The following is a 14,434-nucleotide window of genomic DNA, read 5'->3' as shown; positions in this document are numbered from 1 at the left end:
TCCAACCGATATAAAGCAATAATGTAAGTGACCTGAAGATAAGAAAGTGCCTGCTGCCATGCCTCCCTTATCCTCTAAAAGCAGGTAAGTTGCCCTAGAGATAGTGAAGGCAACTTAAGGAAAATTTTACCTAATGCGGCAACTCGATTTAGTGGACTCTGCCTCAAGTCATGGTGGACATTGCTCCTGGGAAAAGATCCTTCCTAGGTAGCATTACATAGCACAGAAGCAAAATGTGAGGCGTTGGACATCTCAATAAAATAGGATGGACAGACACTTTATACAAATACCTGAAAGGAGGTTGAAGTCAGGTGGCGTTCAGCCTCTTCCCCTGGGCGCTAGGGTCAGAACAATAGTCTTAAGTCTTAAACTGCGCCAGGGGAGGTTTAGGTCGGACATTAGGGACATTTGTTCACAGAAGGATGAGTAGGCATTGGAATGGACTGCCCGGGGAGGTGGTGGAGTCACTGTCGCTGGATGTGTGTAGGGAAAGACTAGACACGGCAATAGCTGCTGAGGTGTAACTGACAAGGCGATGGTTCGGTCATACGTTGGACTCGATGATGTCTGAGGTCTTTTCCAGCCCAACTAATCCCGTGATACCCACGCCCAATAGGGCGCGGAAGACGCTCCGTGCGAATACCCGCTTCCCGGACCCGCGCAGCCCGACCCCTCTCGGGCGTGACCGCGGGAAGGGAGGCTGTCCCCTGGGCCACCCTCGGTGCTCCAGCCCCGCGGTGCTCCAGCCGCACGCAGCAGGTGCTCCCGCCCGCCTATCCCGGATTTCCCGGGGGCCGCGCGGGGCGGGCGGGGCAGCGCATGCGCCCGGCGGCCGCGCTGCCCCCGGGAGGGAGGCGGGGCCGGGGCGGCCGTGCGGAGAGAGGGCGGCGGCAGCGCCGAGCACAAACTCCGGAGGGGAAGCGGCACCGCCGGCCTCCGCCCCCCCGCCCCCACACACACGCCCTGTAGCGGGAAGGGGGAAGCAAGCAGCCCGCCCCCTTCTCCCTCCCCCCCCCCGGTCCCGGCGGTGCACGGTCCTTCCCGGGACTCGGTGGCGGCGGGCGCTGTGCCCGGGGCGGAAGGCGAACGGCGGGTAGCTAGGGCCTGGAGCCGCCGCTGGAGGAAGGGAAGAGCGGGGTGTTCCCGCAGCGCGGGTGGATGCGCAGCCTGAAGGGCGGCTCCTGCGGCGCCTCCTGCGGCCTCGCCATGGCCGGGCCCCGACGGTGAAGGCAGCGGGAGCCGCCTGTGTCCGCGCCGCGCCAGGAGGCGGCGCCGCCGCAAGCAGGGGGCGGGCGGGGAGGGGGATGAGCAGCGCCGCAGCCGCCGCCGCCTCTGCGGGAGCCGCCGCCGCCTGCACCGGGGCCGATCGCGGCTACTCCTTCTCCTCCGGCGGCGCCGCTCCGGCCATGGGGCCCGAGGAGGGCTCGGCCGGCGGGCTGGGAGCCCTGCCCGCGCCGCCGCTGGGCTGCCGGAGCCGCTACCAGCTGCTGCTCTCCGGGAAGGCCCTGGCCGACAGATACCGGAGGATTTACACGGCGGCGCTGAGCGACCGTGAGCTGGGGAGCCACCCGGGCAGGTAACGCGCGCCGCGCTCCCTCCCGGGCCAGACGCGCAGCCCCCGCCACCCCTCCCATCGCCGGCTGGGAGCGGCCCGGCGCGTGCACCTTCCTCCCTCCCGGCAGCCGCCCTCCTCATCCTCCTCCCCGCCCCCGTGCCGGGCAGCGCGGGTGTCCCCGCTGCCATGTGGCCGTGCCGCCGCGCCCCGGGGGACGGACGGAGGGAAGGGGCGGTGATGTAACCCGGCGGCTGCCCAGGTGCCGCCCGGGCCCCGCCGCTCGCTTGGCCGGCGATACCGCGCAGATGGCGCTGCCGCCCCCTCTCCCGGGGCCCTCCGGGGCAGAGTTACCTGTGCCCGCCCCAGTGTGCGGCCCAGCTCCCCGGGGGGATGGAGAATGCCAGTGCTGGGCCCGCGGGCAGACCTCGCTCCGGCCAGGCTTGCTGGAATGGGCTGAATCCCGTGGTCTCTCCCGAGACAGGCTGCGCAGGGCACCCGCGGCTCCTGCTGGCTATGTTACCAGAGCGGGAGACCGTGGCGCTTTTTCCATGTACTGGGGCCGTGTTTAGCTACCCTGCCTTATTTTTCCTCCTCCTCTTTAGGTCATGTTCCCCCTTCGCCATCGCTATGTAGGCGGCCTCGGTGTCTGGAAGGCGGCAGCGCCGTGAGGGGGGAGCCAGGGGGTTCTGGGGTGCGGTGTGGCCCCACCTGGTTCCCGAGCACCCCTCCCCCGGCGGGTGATGCCCCTCAGGGCTCCCAGTCCCGGTCGTGCCAGCCGGCTCTGGGGCCGCAGCAGGGTGCCTGTTGCTCCTCCGGCCGGGACTGCCGCCCTGCCCTGCTCCCGGGCGGGGAAGGGTCTGCGGGATGTAGCGGTGCGGAGCCGTAGGGCGAGAGGGGAGGCCGCCCTTACCCCGCAGCCCCCGGCCCGGCCCGGGCGGATCCTCCCGGCCCTGCAGGCCGTGGCGGGGTGCCCGGTCTCGCTGTGTGAAGGGCTCCCCCGTGGTGCCCGGGCGCTCCCCATTGTTCCTCTCCGGAGGTCGCTGAGGATGTGGATGACATGAAACCGGCACCTTCCTGTGTTCTCAGCCTGTGCCGTTCTTCAGGCTATGATGTGGGTGGCCGGGTCGTATGGAGAGCTTTGAGTCACCGTTGTTTCAAGTTTGCAAACGGTTGTAAAGCACGAGGAGGTTGCTTGCTTGGCTTCTTCAGGTTTCTGTTTGTCGGACTTGACAGCAGGGCTTACCCCCATCCCCCTCACTCCAGAAAGCTGTGTTTAGGAGTGCAGTTAACATAAGACACATAGGTTTCCCAATTTGCTTATGGTAAATGCTGGAAACGTGGACTGATAGCATGGGTACTTCACTTCTTTGCGACTACCGACTTCTTTTCGGAGTGTATGATAGGGAAACTGTAGCTCTTCTTTCCCCCCTAAAGACCAGCAAGTGTTTTCTTACTCTGCATATTCCTTAGTCCATTGCTTATACCTTTTCCATGAAATCTCTTCCTGCTTCTGAGCTTCGAATAATTTAATCCCGGGATTGCAAGTTCTGAGTGTAAGGGTACTAATAAATGGAAGGAAATCAGCTGTGCAATTGCTCCTCAATGCTCAAATACCTGTCTGAATTTTGCCCAAAAGGGTCTGTATTTTTTAAGCTTTAGTTTTGCATTAGTCGTGTCGTCCATGTCTTTTGGTTTCAGGATGATTCAACTGCTATCTCTTATACTTAAAATTGTAGAAAATACTAGCTTTAGGTGTGTGTAAATGTTAATGCATCTTTTAATTGATGTTTCTGAGGTCAAGTCAAAGAAGACAGACTCCTTGTACAGAGCAAACAGGTTATATTAGGCTTTGGCAAGTAAATGGCAGGTAGTTAATACTGATGAATACAGCCTATGTGTATTGGACTTTTGAGAGGAAGAATATTTAATAATTATCTAGTTTCCTGCTGTCACTACCCCCACTCTCTGATATGGCTGACTGATGGCAGCCAAGATACTGCTTGTGGTCTCCACCTTTTCTCCATATTGGTGTCAAAATACTGCAAAATACTTCAGTTGCCTGGTAGACTTAAACAGATATGGTCAAAAATATGCCTTTTTACAAAACTAATGCAAATTCCAAATAAGAGAGCTTTAAATTTAACAGTGGCTGCATCTAGTTGCTATGATAGAAAACAGTGCAGGATAAATTAAATGGAGCTTAAGATAATATAGGTTATCACAGAAGCCCTAGCTTGATTTTTATATATATGGAAAATCTGAAGCCTCTTCATCAGTAAGATTGTCAGTAAGAGTGTTTGTGACTAGAAAAATTACTTGAAGTAGCTGAAAAAAAGCTAAACAAATTGGCTTACCAATAGTAATAAAAATTCTTCATGTGTTCCAAGAAGACTAATGTGAAGAATGATAGTGCAACCTATTTGTAATGAGTTGATGTGGAATTTTTGCTTCAAGTCTGCAAAATTATACTCTGCACTTCATGGGCCGTGACCAATGCCTGTCTCAGTATGTGCTTCTATTCCAAACCTAACTTTAATGTTTATGAAGAACTGGCAAGCAGTATGAAAATGCTTTTGTGTAGACAAGGAAATCAAACAGTGTGGAGATTATCTGAAAGTCACAAGATTAGTATCACGTTTGCAAGGTGTTTGTGCTGGCTGTCATCGGAAGGGATGAATATCACGTGTTGAGTAGGATGCAGTAATTGGCTTTGTAACAGAACCAGCAGTGCTTTGCATTTCCTCATGTGATAGAGGCTGCAGTGTCATGAACATTGGTCTCCACAGGAGATGGGATGGTTGGTGTGCTTGCTCCCCCTGCCACGCTGACATAATACTTCTGTAGTGTCTTGCAGTAACAGATTAAAGACTCACTCTGGGTTAAAATTAACTTGGCAAAACTGGTTTGTTGTAATCCGGACTAATTCCCTGATCTGGCTCACCTTGTGATTGCACTTGTGACAGCGTGAGGTGAAGGGTTGCACAAAGATTTTTGTGTACAGAGAGGCGGGAGCAAAGAAACTTATTTTTGTCACTCGTGTCAGCCTAATAATTTTATGAAAGGAAACAGAAAAAAGTATCCAGTTCTGTGATTTAACATGCCATTATCTTTGTGCAGATAACAATGTTAAGAATCTGCTGCAGTACTACCAGCAGTGGACAATTCAGTTGTCAATTCAAGATCGATTTGGAAGAAAAATCTGCTCTGATCATGCCTCAGTTTATGGTCTCTGCTTTGTAGCCACTGAAGTATTTGAAAATAACTGCATAATGTCTCGTGTAACCATTGAAGTGGGTAAAACGCTGGTAGGAAGTATTGGCCTCTTCAGAGGGCAATTAAAAATCAGTGTTAAACTCTTGTCTTGTATGCTGGGGTTTGGGTGGACAAAACTGCAAGTGGGTACTGATTTTTAGTGCTGTACCAAAGCTCTGTATTTGCAAAGTGAGGTATTTCCGATTTTTACATTTTTGCTGTCTTCAAATGCACTTTTCTGTAGTATAACTTAATCCTAAGAAACGTTCCCATCCATCTGAATTGCTGCTATTATTGCTTGTGCATCCTGGGGGGTTTCCCTGAGTTGCCAGTCCCTTTACTGTCCTTTCACCTATTAATGTACTACCAGGATCATCAGTTAGGCTCAACATGTTCTCTGTGACTTCTTGTCAAATATGGATAGCAGTATAAATTCATAATGGCTTTAGTGTGACCTGTTTTGTAGTGGAAATGTTCACTACATAATTTGGACTAACTTGAATTTGTTATATTACAATGGCAGTGTACTCTAAAATAACAGTGAGTTCATACTCATGCCAGAATGACCATTTCTTTTTTGCTAAAGTTGCCTCTCAACTTAGAGCCTTCAAAGGAAGAAAGCCTCTGTTTGTGTTGTGAACTCTAGTGTTGCGATCTCACTGAGGAAAATTTCAGTGATGATGGGAATGTAAGATTTCTTATATTAACTAGAAATTAGATGGCTGTTTTTACTAGCTATTTTGGATGAAGGAGGGCCAGACAACTTTATTTCATGTTGATTGTTTCAGCTAGATGATTACAGCACATTTTGAAAGTTGGTTACTCTTTCACACTTGTAATTGTAAATTATACATCCTCTGGACATTAGGTTAGTCTTTAGGCTTTTAAAAATTTACAGTCTTCCCTTATACCCTTACTTATACGCAGTAAAGCAGGGCTTATTTGGGATGTTTGAAGTATATATAGTTGAAAATTTAGTGCAGAAGTATTTCTGCAGCTTCAGCTTTTCCTTGCAAGGATTTAAAGATTTTGTGAAAACTGTTTTTAAGTAAATTTTGGTTTATGAGATTTGTGTGAATTTGATTGTTGGTATACAAGAAAGCCTTAATTTCTTCAGATCTAAAGCCTTTACAAAAGCTGATAGCTTTTTTGTTTTGGAACTTGTTGCTCTTTTAATATGGAATAATAATTGCAAAAAGTTAGGAAGCATTTATTTAGTTAAAAAAATAAAGGTTATGTGTACAAAGACTAGTAAAATGACAGTGGTCTTGCATTACCGACATTTTCCTGCTTATTCCTGTGTAAAGGTTTGCTCCATAGGTCCTTTCCAACTGAAGTATTCTAGTCTAGTTTATGTTATCTGTTTTTCAGTTCTTGTGTTTTGTAGATGTAATTTTGTGAAACAAAGTTCAAGTCTTGTGTAAACTAAAACTGTTTAATTGGGAAATTGATATGCTGTTGAGTCTTAGATTAAGCAGTGCATTAGAAGAGCTGATGAGAGTTGCTGTCTGCTCTAGGCTTTCTAGCTGCAGTGTAATGTTCTAATACTGTATTGTCCTGTTGGTTAGTGGGGATTAGCAAATGGCTAAAATAGTGTATATTTACTTATTTACCTTATATTCTGTTAAGGAAAACAGTTTTATGTAGTAGTTGTCTCTAGTTGTCTCTTAGTCTAACGTGCTTGTATTTGTTCAGTGTTTGTGTAGGAAACAGTAGAAGCGGGAAAGATCTCAGTAATATTACATTGAGAGGCTTAAAGTGGGCATTTTATTTGTGTATATTTATAAATAATAATTTATATAAGTAATGGGAAAAATTAAAACATGAATCCATGGTTTGTGGTGTGTTTTTTGGATGTTGTATTTTTTAGTTTAAACTGAGAGGACATGTTAGTTAAAGTTTCTGTTTGTTACACAATCTGCTCTGGAGCACCGATGGTTTGTTGGGTAGAAAGTTGAGGCATTTAAGGTTGGGCTGGAGCAATTTAATAAGTTACCATTCCTCACTGCTAGCCATGTTAAATGTAGTAAATGCGTTTCCTGCATACTTAAAAACTTGATGTTGAATTTGTTTTTCTGGTATGTTAACTATCAGCTGTCAGGGTTTAGTTTTGGTTTTCCTCCCATGTTATGATCTCCCTTCTGGCCAAAATATTTTGAAGTTTTTTTTTAGTAAATTCTCCTCCTGACATATGACTATGTATGTTTTGCCAAACCCATGATTTAAAGATAAAGACTGTTTATGTCTTTATAGAAAGCACATGGGATGTATCAATAACACAGTTTCAAGGTACTTCATGCAAACTGTTTTCCTAATCCTTTATTTACTTTGAAAACTTTATCCCTTGCAGCATTACTTGAACACATGGTTATATTTTTGTCCTTTCTTTCTTACCTTGCTTGCCTTAAACACTGCTTTGTGCTCAGGTGCTAAGTGGAATAGTACTCCTATAATTAACTTTATGTTGCAAATACATTTTGAAACTGATCTATTCCTTTGGTCTTTCACAGCCAGTTCCTACCATTGTGCCCCTTCAAAGGATGAATACTAGAAATTAACATAGGAGAATAGGCTCCTTATGCTGTGACTGCATTAAGGCAGATGGTTTCTGTACTTTTAGATTAGTGTTTCATATGTTTCAAAGCATATTGATATGCTTTATATTATTTTTTTTCTTCATGTATCATAGTATACAGCATGTTATAGCTCATTCCCTTCAGATTGAATGTGTTGATGAACTTAATTAGATGAACTTAAACTGAATGATAGTTATTTTTTTGCGTCTAGTATAGCTATGACTACTTGGGCCTGAGAAAAACTTTGTTATTAGTGTAATAAATCTAAATTTATACCTGTTGTACACATTATTAAAAAAAATCAAAAACTTGAGTTTCCTGGTCCCCACGTGAAACTGGAGATGCGTGGTTAGATTGCTACTATTCCTTGTTTTGATTTTCTTCCCTTAACTTTTTTAGGCATTTGTTCCAAGCATTATCATCATAGGTAATGGGTTTCAAACTCTTGGAAAATCCTTTATAGTTGCTATGAAAGGGTGTATGTGGTGTAACCTCAGTGGGCAGCTGAGCACCGCGTGACTACTTGCTTATTTCCCCCTGCAGTGGGATGGGGGACAGCTGGAAGGATAGAAGCGTGAAAACTCAGGGGCTGAGGTAAAGGCAGTTAAGTAGGTAAAGCAAAAGCTATGTGAACAAGCAAAGCAAAACAAGGAATTAATTCATTCCTTCCTTACCATGAGCAAGCTGACGTTCAGCCATCTCCAGGAAAGCAGGGCTTCATCATTCCCAGTGACTTGGGAAGACAAACACCATAACTCTGAATGTATTTTCCCCCCACTTTTTCTTTCTTCCTCCCTGTTTTATATACTGAGCATGATGTCATATGGTAGAGAATATCCTTTGGGTCAGTTGGATTCAGCTGTCCCAGTTATATCCCCTCCCAGCTTCTTGTGCACCCCCAGCTTACTTGCTGGCAGGGCAGTGTGAGAAACTGGAAAGGCCTTGACCCTGTCCAAGTGTTAGTCTGCAACAGATAAAGCACAGGTGTGCTACAAGCACTGTTCCCATCACAAATCCAAAACACACAAGCATGCTACAAGCTGCTTGGAAGAAAATTTTTATTGTAACCAAAGGCAGATAAGGTCAAAAAGTAGAAGTCTGTTGCTTGTAGTTTAAATTCACAGATGCCATGGTATTTAGATTATTTTGGCCATGATCTCTGTCAGTCTAGAAAAGTTTGTAGCTTAGAGTTTTAACCTTAATGGGATTAAAACAGAAGTCTTACTTCCCTACTGTGCTCCTTGTTGCAGTTGGTAACATTGCACATCTTTTCTTTTGCTGTGTCTGTACAGATCTGCAGCCAGTCATTTACATTACACTGAGATGAGCCTGTTGCTAAATAAATACCTTATTCTATTTTTATTATTTCAGCCTCTTATTTATTTTGTTTCACCATGTTACATGTAGTCACTTGTGACTTTCCTATCTGATTTGGCCTTGCTTTTCTCTCCCACTAGCCAGTGCATAATTCTTTCCAACAGATGTGCTCATATGTCTTCATTATGCGTCTATGTTTTCAGAGTAGTCATGTCTCTATTCCTTTTCTCTTCAAACCAATCGATTCTCTATCCACTTTTATTTCTGGAATATATTGCTATACAGGGTAGACCATTGACAGCTATAAACCGGTGAGTTTTCAGTTGTTTGCAATTGGCAGTTGTCTTCTGCTATTTGTTGCAGACTAAGTTAGAATTTCTTTGGTTTGCTTTTGATAGTAATCACTTTAAAGATGTTACGCTATCATTAACCACTCGTGATGGACTTGTTCATAATAAGTACAGATTTTCCTTGACTTCATGTGGCATATTTGCTAAATTAAAATTCTGCTGATGTGATTCTCTGTAAGATAGCTTTGTATATGCACTTTAATTTTGGTGGCTGTGTTTGGATAGGAGAGTGGCCAAAGGTGCAGATCTTGTCATCTTTGCTGTGGTTGAATGACTTTCCAAATATAAAAAAAAGTACTAGAAGTGTTTAAGGATAAGTACTTTGATCTGCATTGACAAACTTGAGGAGTAAGGGTTTTCTTGCATGTGTTCTTGCAGATCTAATTCCATAGACAGCATTGAAAGGAATAATGAAAAACCAGATAATTACAGAAAAGAAACTCCTGTTGTCAGTGATTGTATTGAGAGACATTCTCTTTGTTTGGAGAACACTTTGGAGGGATGCTTTCTTTTAAGTTGCTTTTCTTTATCTGAGACAGATTTATGCTGTTTTGGAAACCTTTCCAGTTACAAAAGGGAAGAAGGGATCAGATACTGTTTTGCACTTTTGTCATGGTCAAATGAAAATCAGTTGCGTTTTAGTTGTGCAGTTGGGTTTGAATTTCATTTTTAGAACCTGTAGTATTTGTTTCTGTCATTATTGGAGAGGCCTTAGAGTATTCCAGCAGCTGGAGTAATTCTTAAGCCTCCAGAGTTTTGGCTTTCAGAAAAATGGTAGTTGTTAAGAAAGTTATTGTCACAGTAAAATAGTCCTCAGTTATGAAATTAAAGTAATGATTAAAAAGATGTGCGATTTCAGCTCACCAACAATAGCACATAAAAATCCTAACTGGAAAATCAATGAATAGGGTGGCCTTTTTTTTTTTTTCTGTTCTGACTTTTTTTTAACCTTTTCTTTTCAGATGCTTTAGAAGCCCAGAGTAAACCTGTCCTACTACTCTGCCTATGTTTTCCTCTAAGCCCGTGGTAATTGGATTGCAGCTGATGTTCCTTACCCTGATTTACGGATTTAGGAGACAGGATTTTGATGATTTTTCCATTTGTAGATATACTGCTTAAGCCCTGACTTTCCTTTTATTATTGGCATGGATGAAAATTCACGTCAGAATGCTTGATTAATTATTTAAAGACGATAGTGTGTAAGCTGGTAATGGTTTGGAGAGCATACACGTGGCTCTTTGAATGACAGTTGACTTATTTTCCATTTCACTAAAGATGTTACATTTTAGGCTTACTAAATAAAAGCACTAATAACTTTAAATATTTGAGGCTGTCTGAGATAATATCGTCAGCAATCAAAAAAATACTAAGTTTTTATTATTTAGGGAAAATATTGGTTGTACTCTCAGTGCTGTTTTGAGGTCCACCTATCAAGCTGAACAGTTTCCCACTCTAATGATTCTTACAGCTGAATTCCTTAAGGATCTGCAGGCCTTGGTGAAAAATAACTGTAGGCAATCTACAGATAAAGGCAGGGAGAGCAGTGGATGTGCTGTACCTCAGCTCCAGTAAGGCTTTTGACACTGCCACCCACAGCATGCACAGGCTGACAGTGGATGGGTTACATAAATGGACAGTGAAGTAGGTTGAGAACTGGCTGACTGATCGGGCCTAGACGTTTGTGGTCTGTGACATGAAGTCCAGCCAGGGTCAAGTCATATACCCTAGAAGCTGATACTGAGGCAAATGCTGTCTAGTATTTTCAGTAATGGCCTGAATGCTGGGGCAGTGTCCCCCCAGCAAGTTCCCAGATGGTACAGAACAGAGAGGAGTTCTTCATATACCACATGGTTGTGTTTGCGTTCAGAGGGATGCGTCCAGGCTAGAGATTTGGGCTGAGTGGAATTTTTAAAGTGCAACAAGGAGAACTGCAGAATCCTGCATCAGGGATGAAATAACACTGGGGGGCTGACCAGCTGGGAGACAGCTCTGCAGAGAAGTAGCTTGATGTACTGGTTGGCAACCATCTGTGTGCCAGTAATGCACCACCGCGGCAAAGGTGGCAGACAGCCTCCTGGGCTATGTTAGGAAGGGCGTTGCCGGCTGGTTGAAGGAGGTGCTCTCTGCTCTCTCCTTTCTGGTGAGGCTGCATCTGGAGTGTCCAGTTCTGAGCTTCCCAGTCGAGGAGAGATACTGCAAAGAATTAAGTGTAGGCTCATTGTCGGTGATTAAAGATCTGGAGCTTTTCTTCAGTAAGGAAAGGCTGAGAGGGCTGGGATTATTAGCCTGGAGAAGAAAAGGTTCAGGAGTAATTTTGTTAATGCAGTGAGGGACTGAAGAAGGGAGAACCAGATGCTTCTCAGTATTGTCCGCCACCCTGACATGGCACTGATGTGGCACAAATTAAAATACACGAAATTCCAGTGCATTCAAGAAATCAATTTTTCACTATGAGAAAGGTCAAGCATCAGCAGGTGTTGTCCAGAGAGGTTTGTATCTCCTTGGTAGTATGAAAAGTGCCACTGCACATGGTAGTGGGCACCTTACTGTCTCTGACACTGCTTGAGCAGGGTTTGACAGAATCAGACACAATTACAGAACCATTGAGGTTGGAAGTGACCTCTGAAGTTTATCTAGTCCACCCTTCTGCTCAAACAGGGCCATCTGGAGCCATTTGCCAGATGGCTTTGAATATGGATGGAGACTCCACAGCCTTGCTTGCGACCTGTGCCAGTGCTCAGTCACCCTCACAGTAAAATGTTACCTTAACAGGTCCCTTATAACCTGAATGATTTGATTCTATAGTCCTTAAGAAAATAGACCAGGAGGACATAGGATCAATATGAAGATTATTTGGCCTCTGAAAAGATGTGTCACAGGGGACAAACATGATACTGAGCAATCAGATCTTCCAGCAGAGCTGTGTTGTAAGATGGTGGTTATTGTGGTACTAGAAACAGATTCATTAAATAGTTTAGGTTGGAAAAGACCTTTAATATCACTGGTTCCACTTCAAACCCAGCACTGCCAAATCCACCACTTTGTCTCCAAGAGTTCCATCTACACACTCATTAAATACCTCTGGTGGTAGTGATTCTACCACTCCCAGGGCAGTGTGTTCCAGTTTTTGAAAACCCTTGTGCTGAACAATTTTCCCCCAATACCCAGTCTAAACCTTCCCTGGTCCAGCTTGAGGTTGTTCCCTCTTGTGCTGTTGCTGGTTACTTGAGAAAAGCTACTGACCCCCACCTGGCTACAACCTTTTTTCAGAGAGTTGTGTGGAGGAATAAGGTCTCCCCTGAGCTTCCCTTTCTCCAGGCTGAACAACCCCAGCTATCTCAGTCCTTCCTCATAAGACTTGTTCTCCAGACACATAAGCAGCTTTTCTGCCTTTCTCTGGGCACACTCTAGCACTTTTTGGAGTGAGGGGTCCAAAACTGAGCACAGGATTCAAGGTGTGACCTTTACAGTGCACAGTACAGGGGGTGATCACTGCTCTGGCCCTGCTGGCCACATTATTTCTGATACAGGCCAAGATGGCATTGGCCTTCTTGGCCACCTGGACACTCTGCTGGCTCATCTTCAGTAGCTGTCAACCAACAGCCCCGGACCCTTTTCTGATGGGCAGCTTTCCAGCTCTTTCCCCAGCCTGTAGTGCTGCAAGTGTTTGTCAAGACCCAAATGCAGGATCCACCACTTGGCCTTCTTGAACCTCACACATTTGGCCTCAGCCCAGCAAAGAGTCCCCTCCCAAGCCATGAGCCGCCAGTTTTTCCAAAACAATGTTGGGAGAAAGTGTCCAAAGGCTTTATAAAGGCCAGGTGGACAACATCCACAACCTTTCCCTCATCCACTAAGTGGGACACTTGGTTATAGAAGGACATCAGGTTGGTCAAGCAGGACCTCCTTTTCATAAACCCATGTTGGCAGCCCTGGGGACCTGGTTGTCCTGTATGTGCCACATATGACAGTATGATCTGCTCCATGACCTTCTCCAGCACTGAGGTCAGGTTCATAGGGCTTTAGTTCCTTCCCTGAATTCTTCTCCCAGAATTTCTTGTAACTGGGTGGCACGTTGCTGACTTTCAGTTAAGTGGAACCTCTCTGGTTAGGCAGAGCTGCTGGTAAGTGATGATGGAAAGTGGTTCAGGGAGCACTTCTGCCAGCTCCTGCAGAACTCTTTGGTGGATCCCTCCTGGCCCTGTAAACTTAAGTGTGTCTAAGTGGTGTAGCAAGTCACTGATCATTTCCCCTTGGATGAGGAGTGCTGAATACCCTGAGAACACAACTAGACTCAGACACAGAAGGGATTAAGTACCTCCACATTTTCCTCATCCTTTACAGGATGGAGATTGTCCTCACCCTTCTTTTTGTTGTAAACATATTTTTAGAAACATGTATCAGATCTTCATGCTATAGCTTGATATGAGTAAAGGAAATGTGAGAGGAACTGAAAAGGCTCACTTGCAGTTTCAGATAAGACAAGGCAGCATATTTGTCCAAGCATTCTTGTTGGAAGAATTGCATGGTAAAAAAATACAAATGTAAGCAATTTATTATTTAGAGTATTTTTGAATTTAGTGTGTTTTGTGTGTTGAAGTCTTGCTGGGTGTTGTCTAGTAGCAGTTAGTCCCCAGTTTGGAAATATTACCACAAAAATCTTGCCTTTTCTCTCTACAGGCTTCCACTTTTTTTTTTTCCTTTTGGGAGCAAATATATTCAAACTGTAACAACAGGCAAAAATATGATTTGTGTGCTAAGTGTCTTGCAACTGAGCTACTTTGGCTGTGATTTTGGCAGAAGCGTATCTTATTTTCCTATTCTGCCTGCATCTGTGCAAACAGGAAGGGAAGGTCAAGCAACTGCTTCATGGAGGTATTTTTCATGAGGTATTTTACAAAGTAGTCCTCTTTTCATATACACTGTAAAATCCAGTGTTACTAACCAGACTTTGCATAAAGCATTTTTTTCCTCAGGTGTTCTGTAGATTTCATTGCCAAATCAAAGTGAAAAGATTTAGTGCAAATATTTTTTAAGAAATCAATACTCTTGGTTTTTTCTATTTGTGATTTGTAAAATTTTGGGTCCGTTTGTGATGTAAGTATATGGTATAGTATGTACTTGGTGCATGTTTATTTCATAAAGCTTGCCAATACTTAGTTTGGCATTACACTGAGAGTTGATATATTTGTATGATAGGCATTTGTGTGCCAGCTTTCAGTTTATATGTACGTATTTTGTTCTCTGTCGCTGTTTTATGGCAAGTCCTTTTGGAAACTTGATAGGTATTACTGTAGTTGATATGAAAAATGAAGCATTAAAAAGCTCTTGGAGCTATTGTTTGTAAGCAGACATTTTGTTTCTCAAGGCAAGAGCAGGTTGGG

The 14,434-nt window shown here is 44.9% G+C and overlaps 1 protein-coding gene across 15 annotated transcripts in view; it reads left to right on the top strand.

Annotated features, from left to right (window-relative positions):
- The first annotated feature begins 870 nt into the window (after nucleotides 1-870).
- The window catches only part of MYCBP2 (MYC binding protein 2), a 174,772-nt gene continuing 161,208 nt past the window's right edge, over nucleotides 871-14,434 (top strand). For 14 of the 15 annotated variants that reach the window (XM_038144794.1, XM_038144827.1, XM_038144890.1 and 11 more), the window contains exon 1: nucleotides 871-1,576. In XM_038144794.1, the coding sequence (XP_038000722.1) occupies nucleotides 1,305-1,576 (272 nt within the window). In that variant the 5' untranslated portion in view covers nucleotides 871-1,304. The remainder of the gene's footprint in view (nucleotides 1,577-14,434) is intronic. The other variant, XM_038144872.1, reaches the window with a different exon arrangement.

Source organism: Motacilla alba, chromosome 1 (assembly GCF_015832195.1).
Source record: "Motacilla alba alba isolate MOTALB_02 chromosome 1, Motacilla_alba_V1.0_pri, whole genome shotgun sequence".
NCBI classification, from domain to species: domain Eukaryota; kingdom Metazoa; phylum Chordata; class Aves; order Passeriformes; family Motacillidae; genus Motacilla; species Motacilla alba.
Note: the sequence above shows the minus strand (reverse complement) of the source record. Positions and strands in the feature narration are given on the sequence as shown.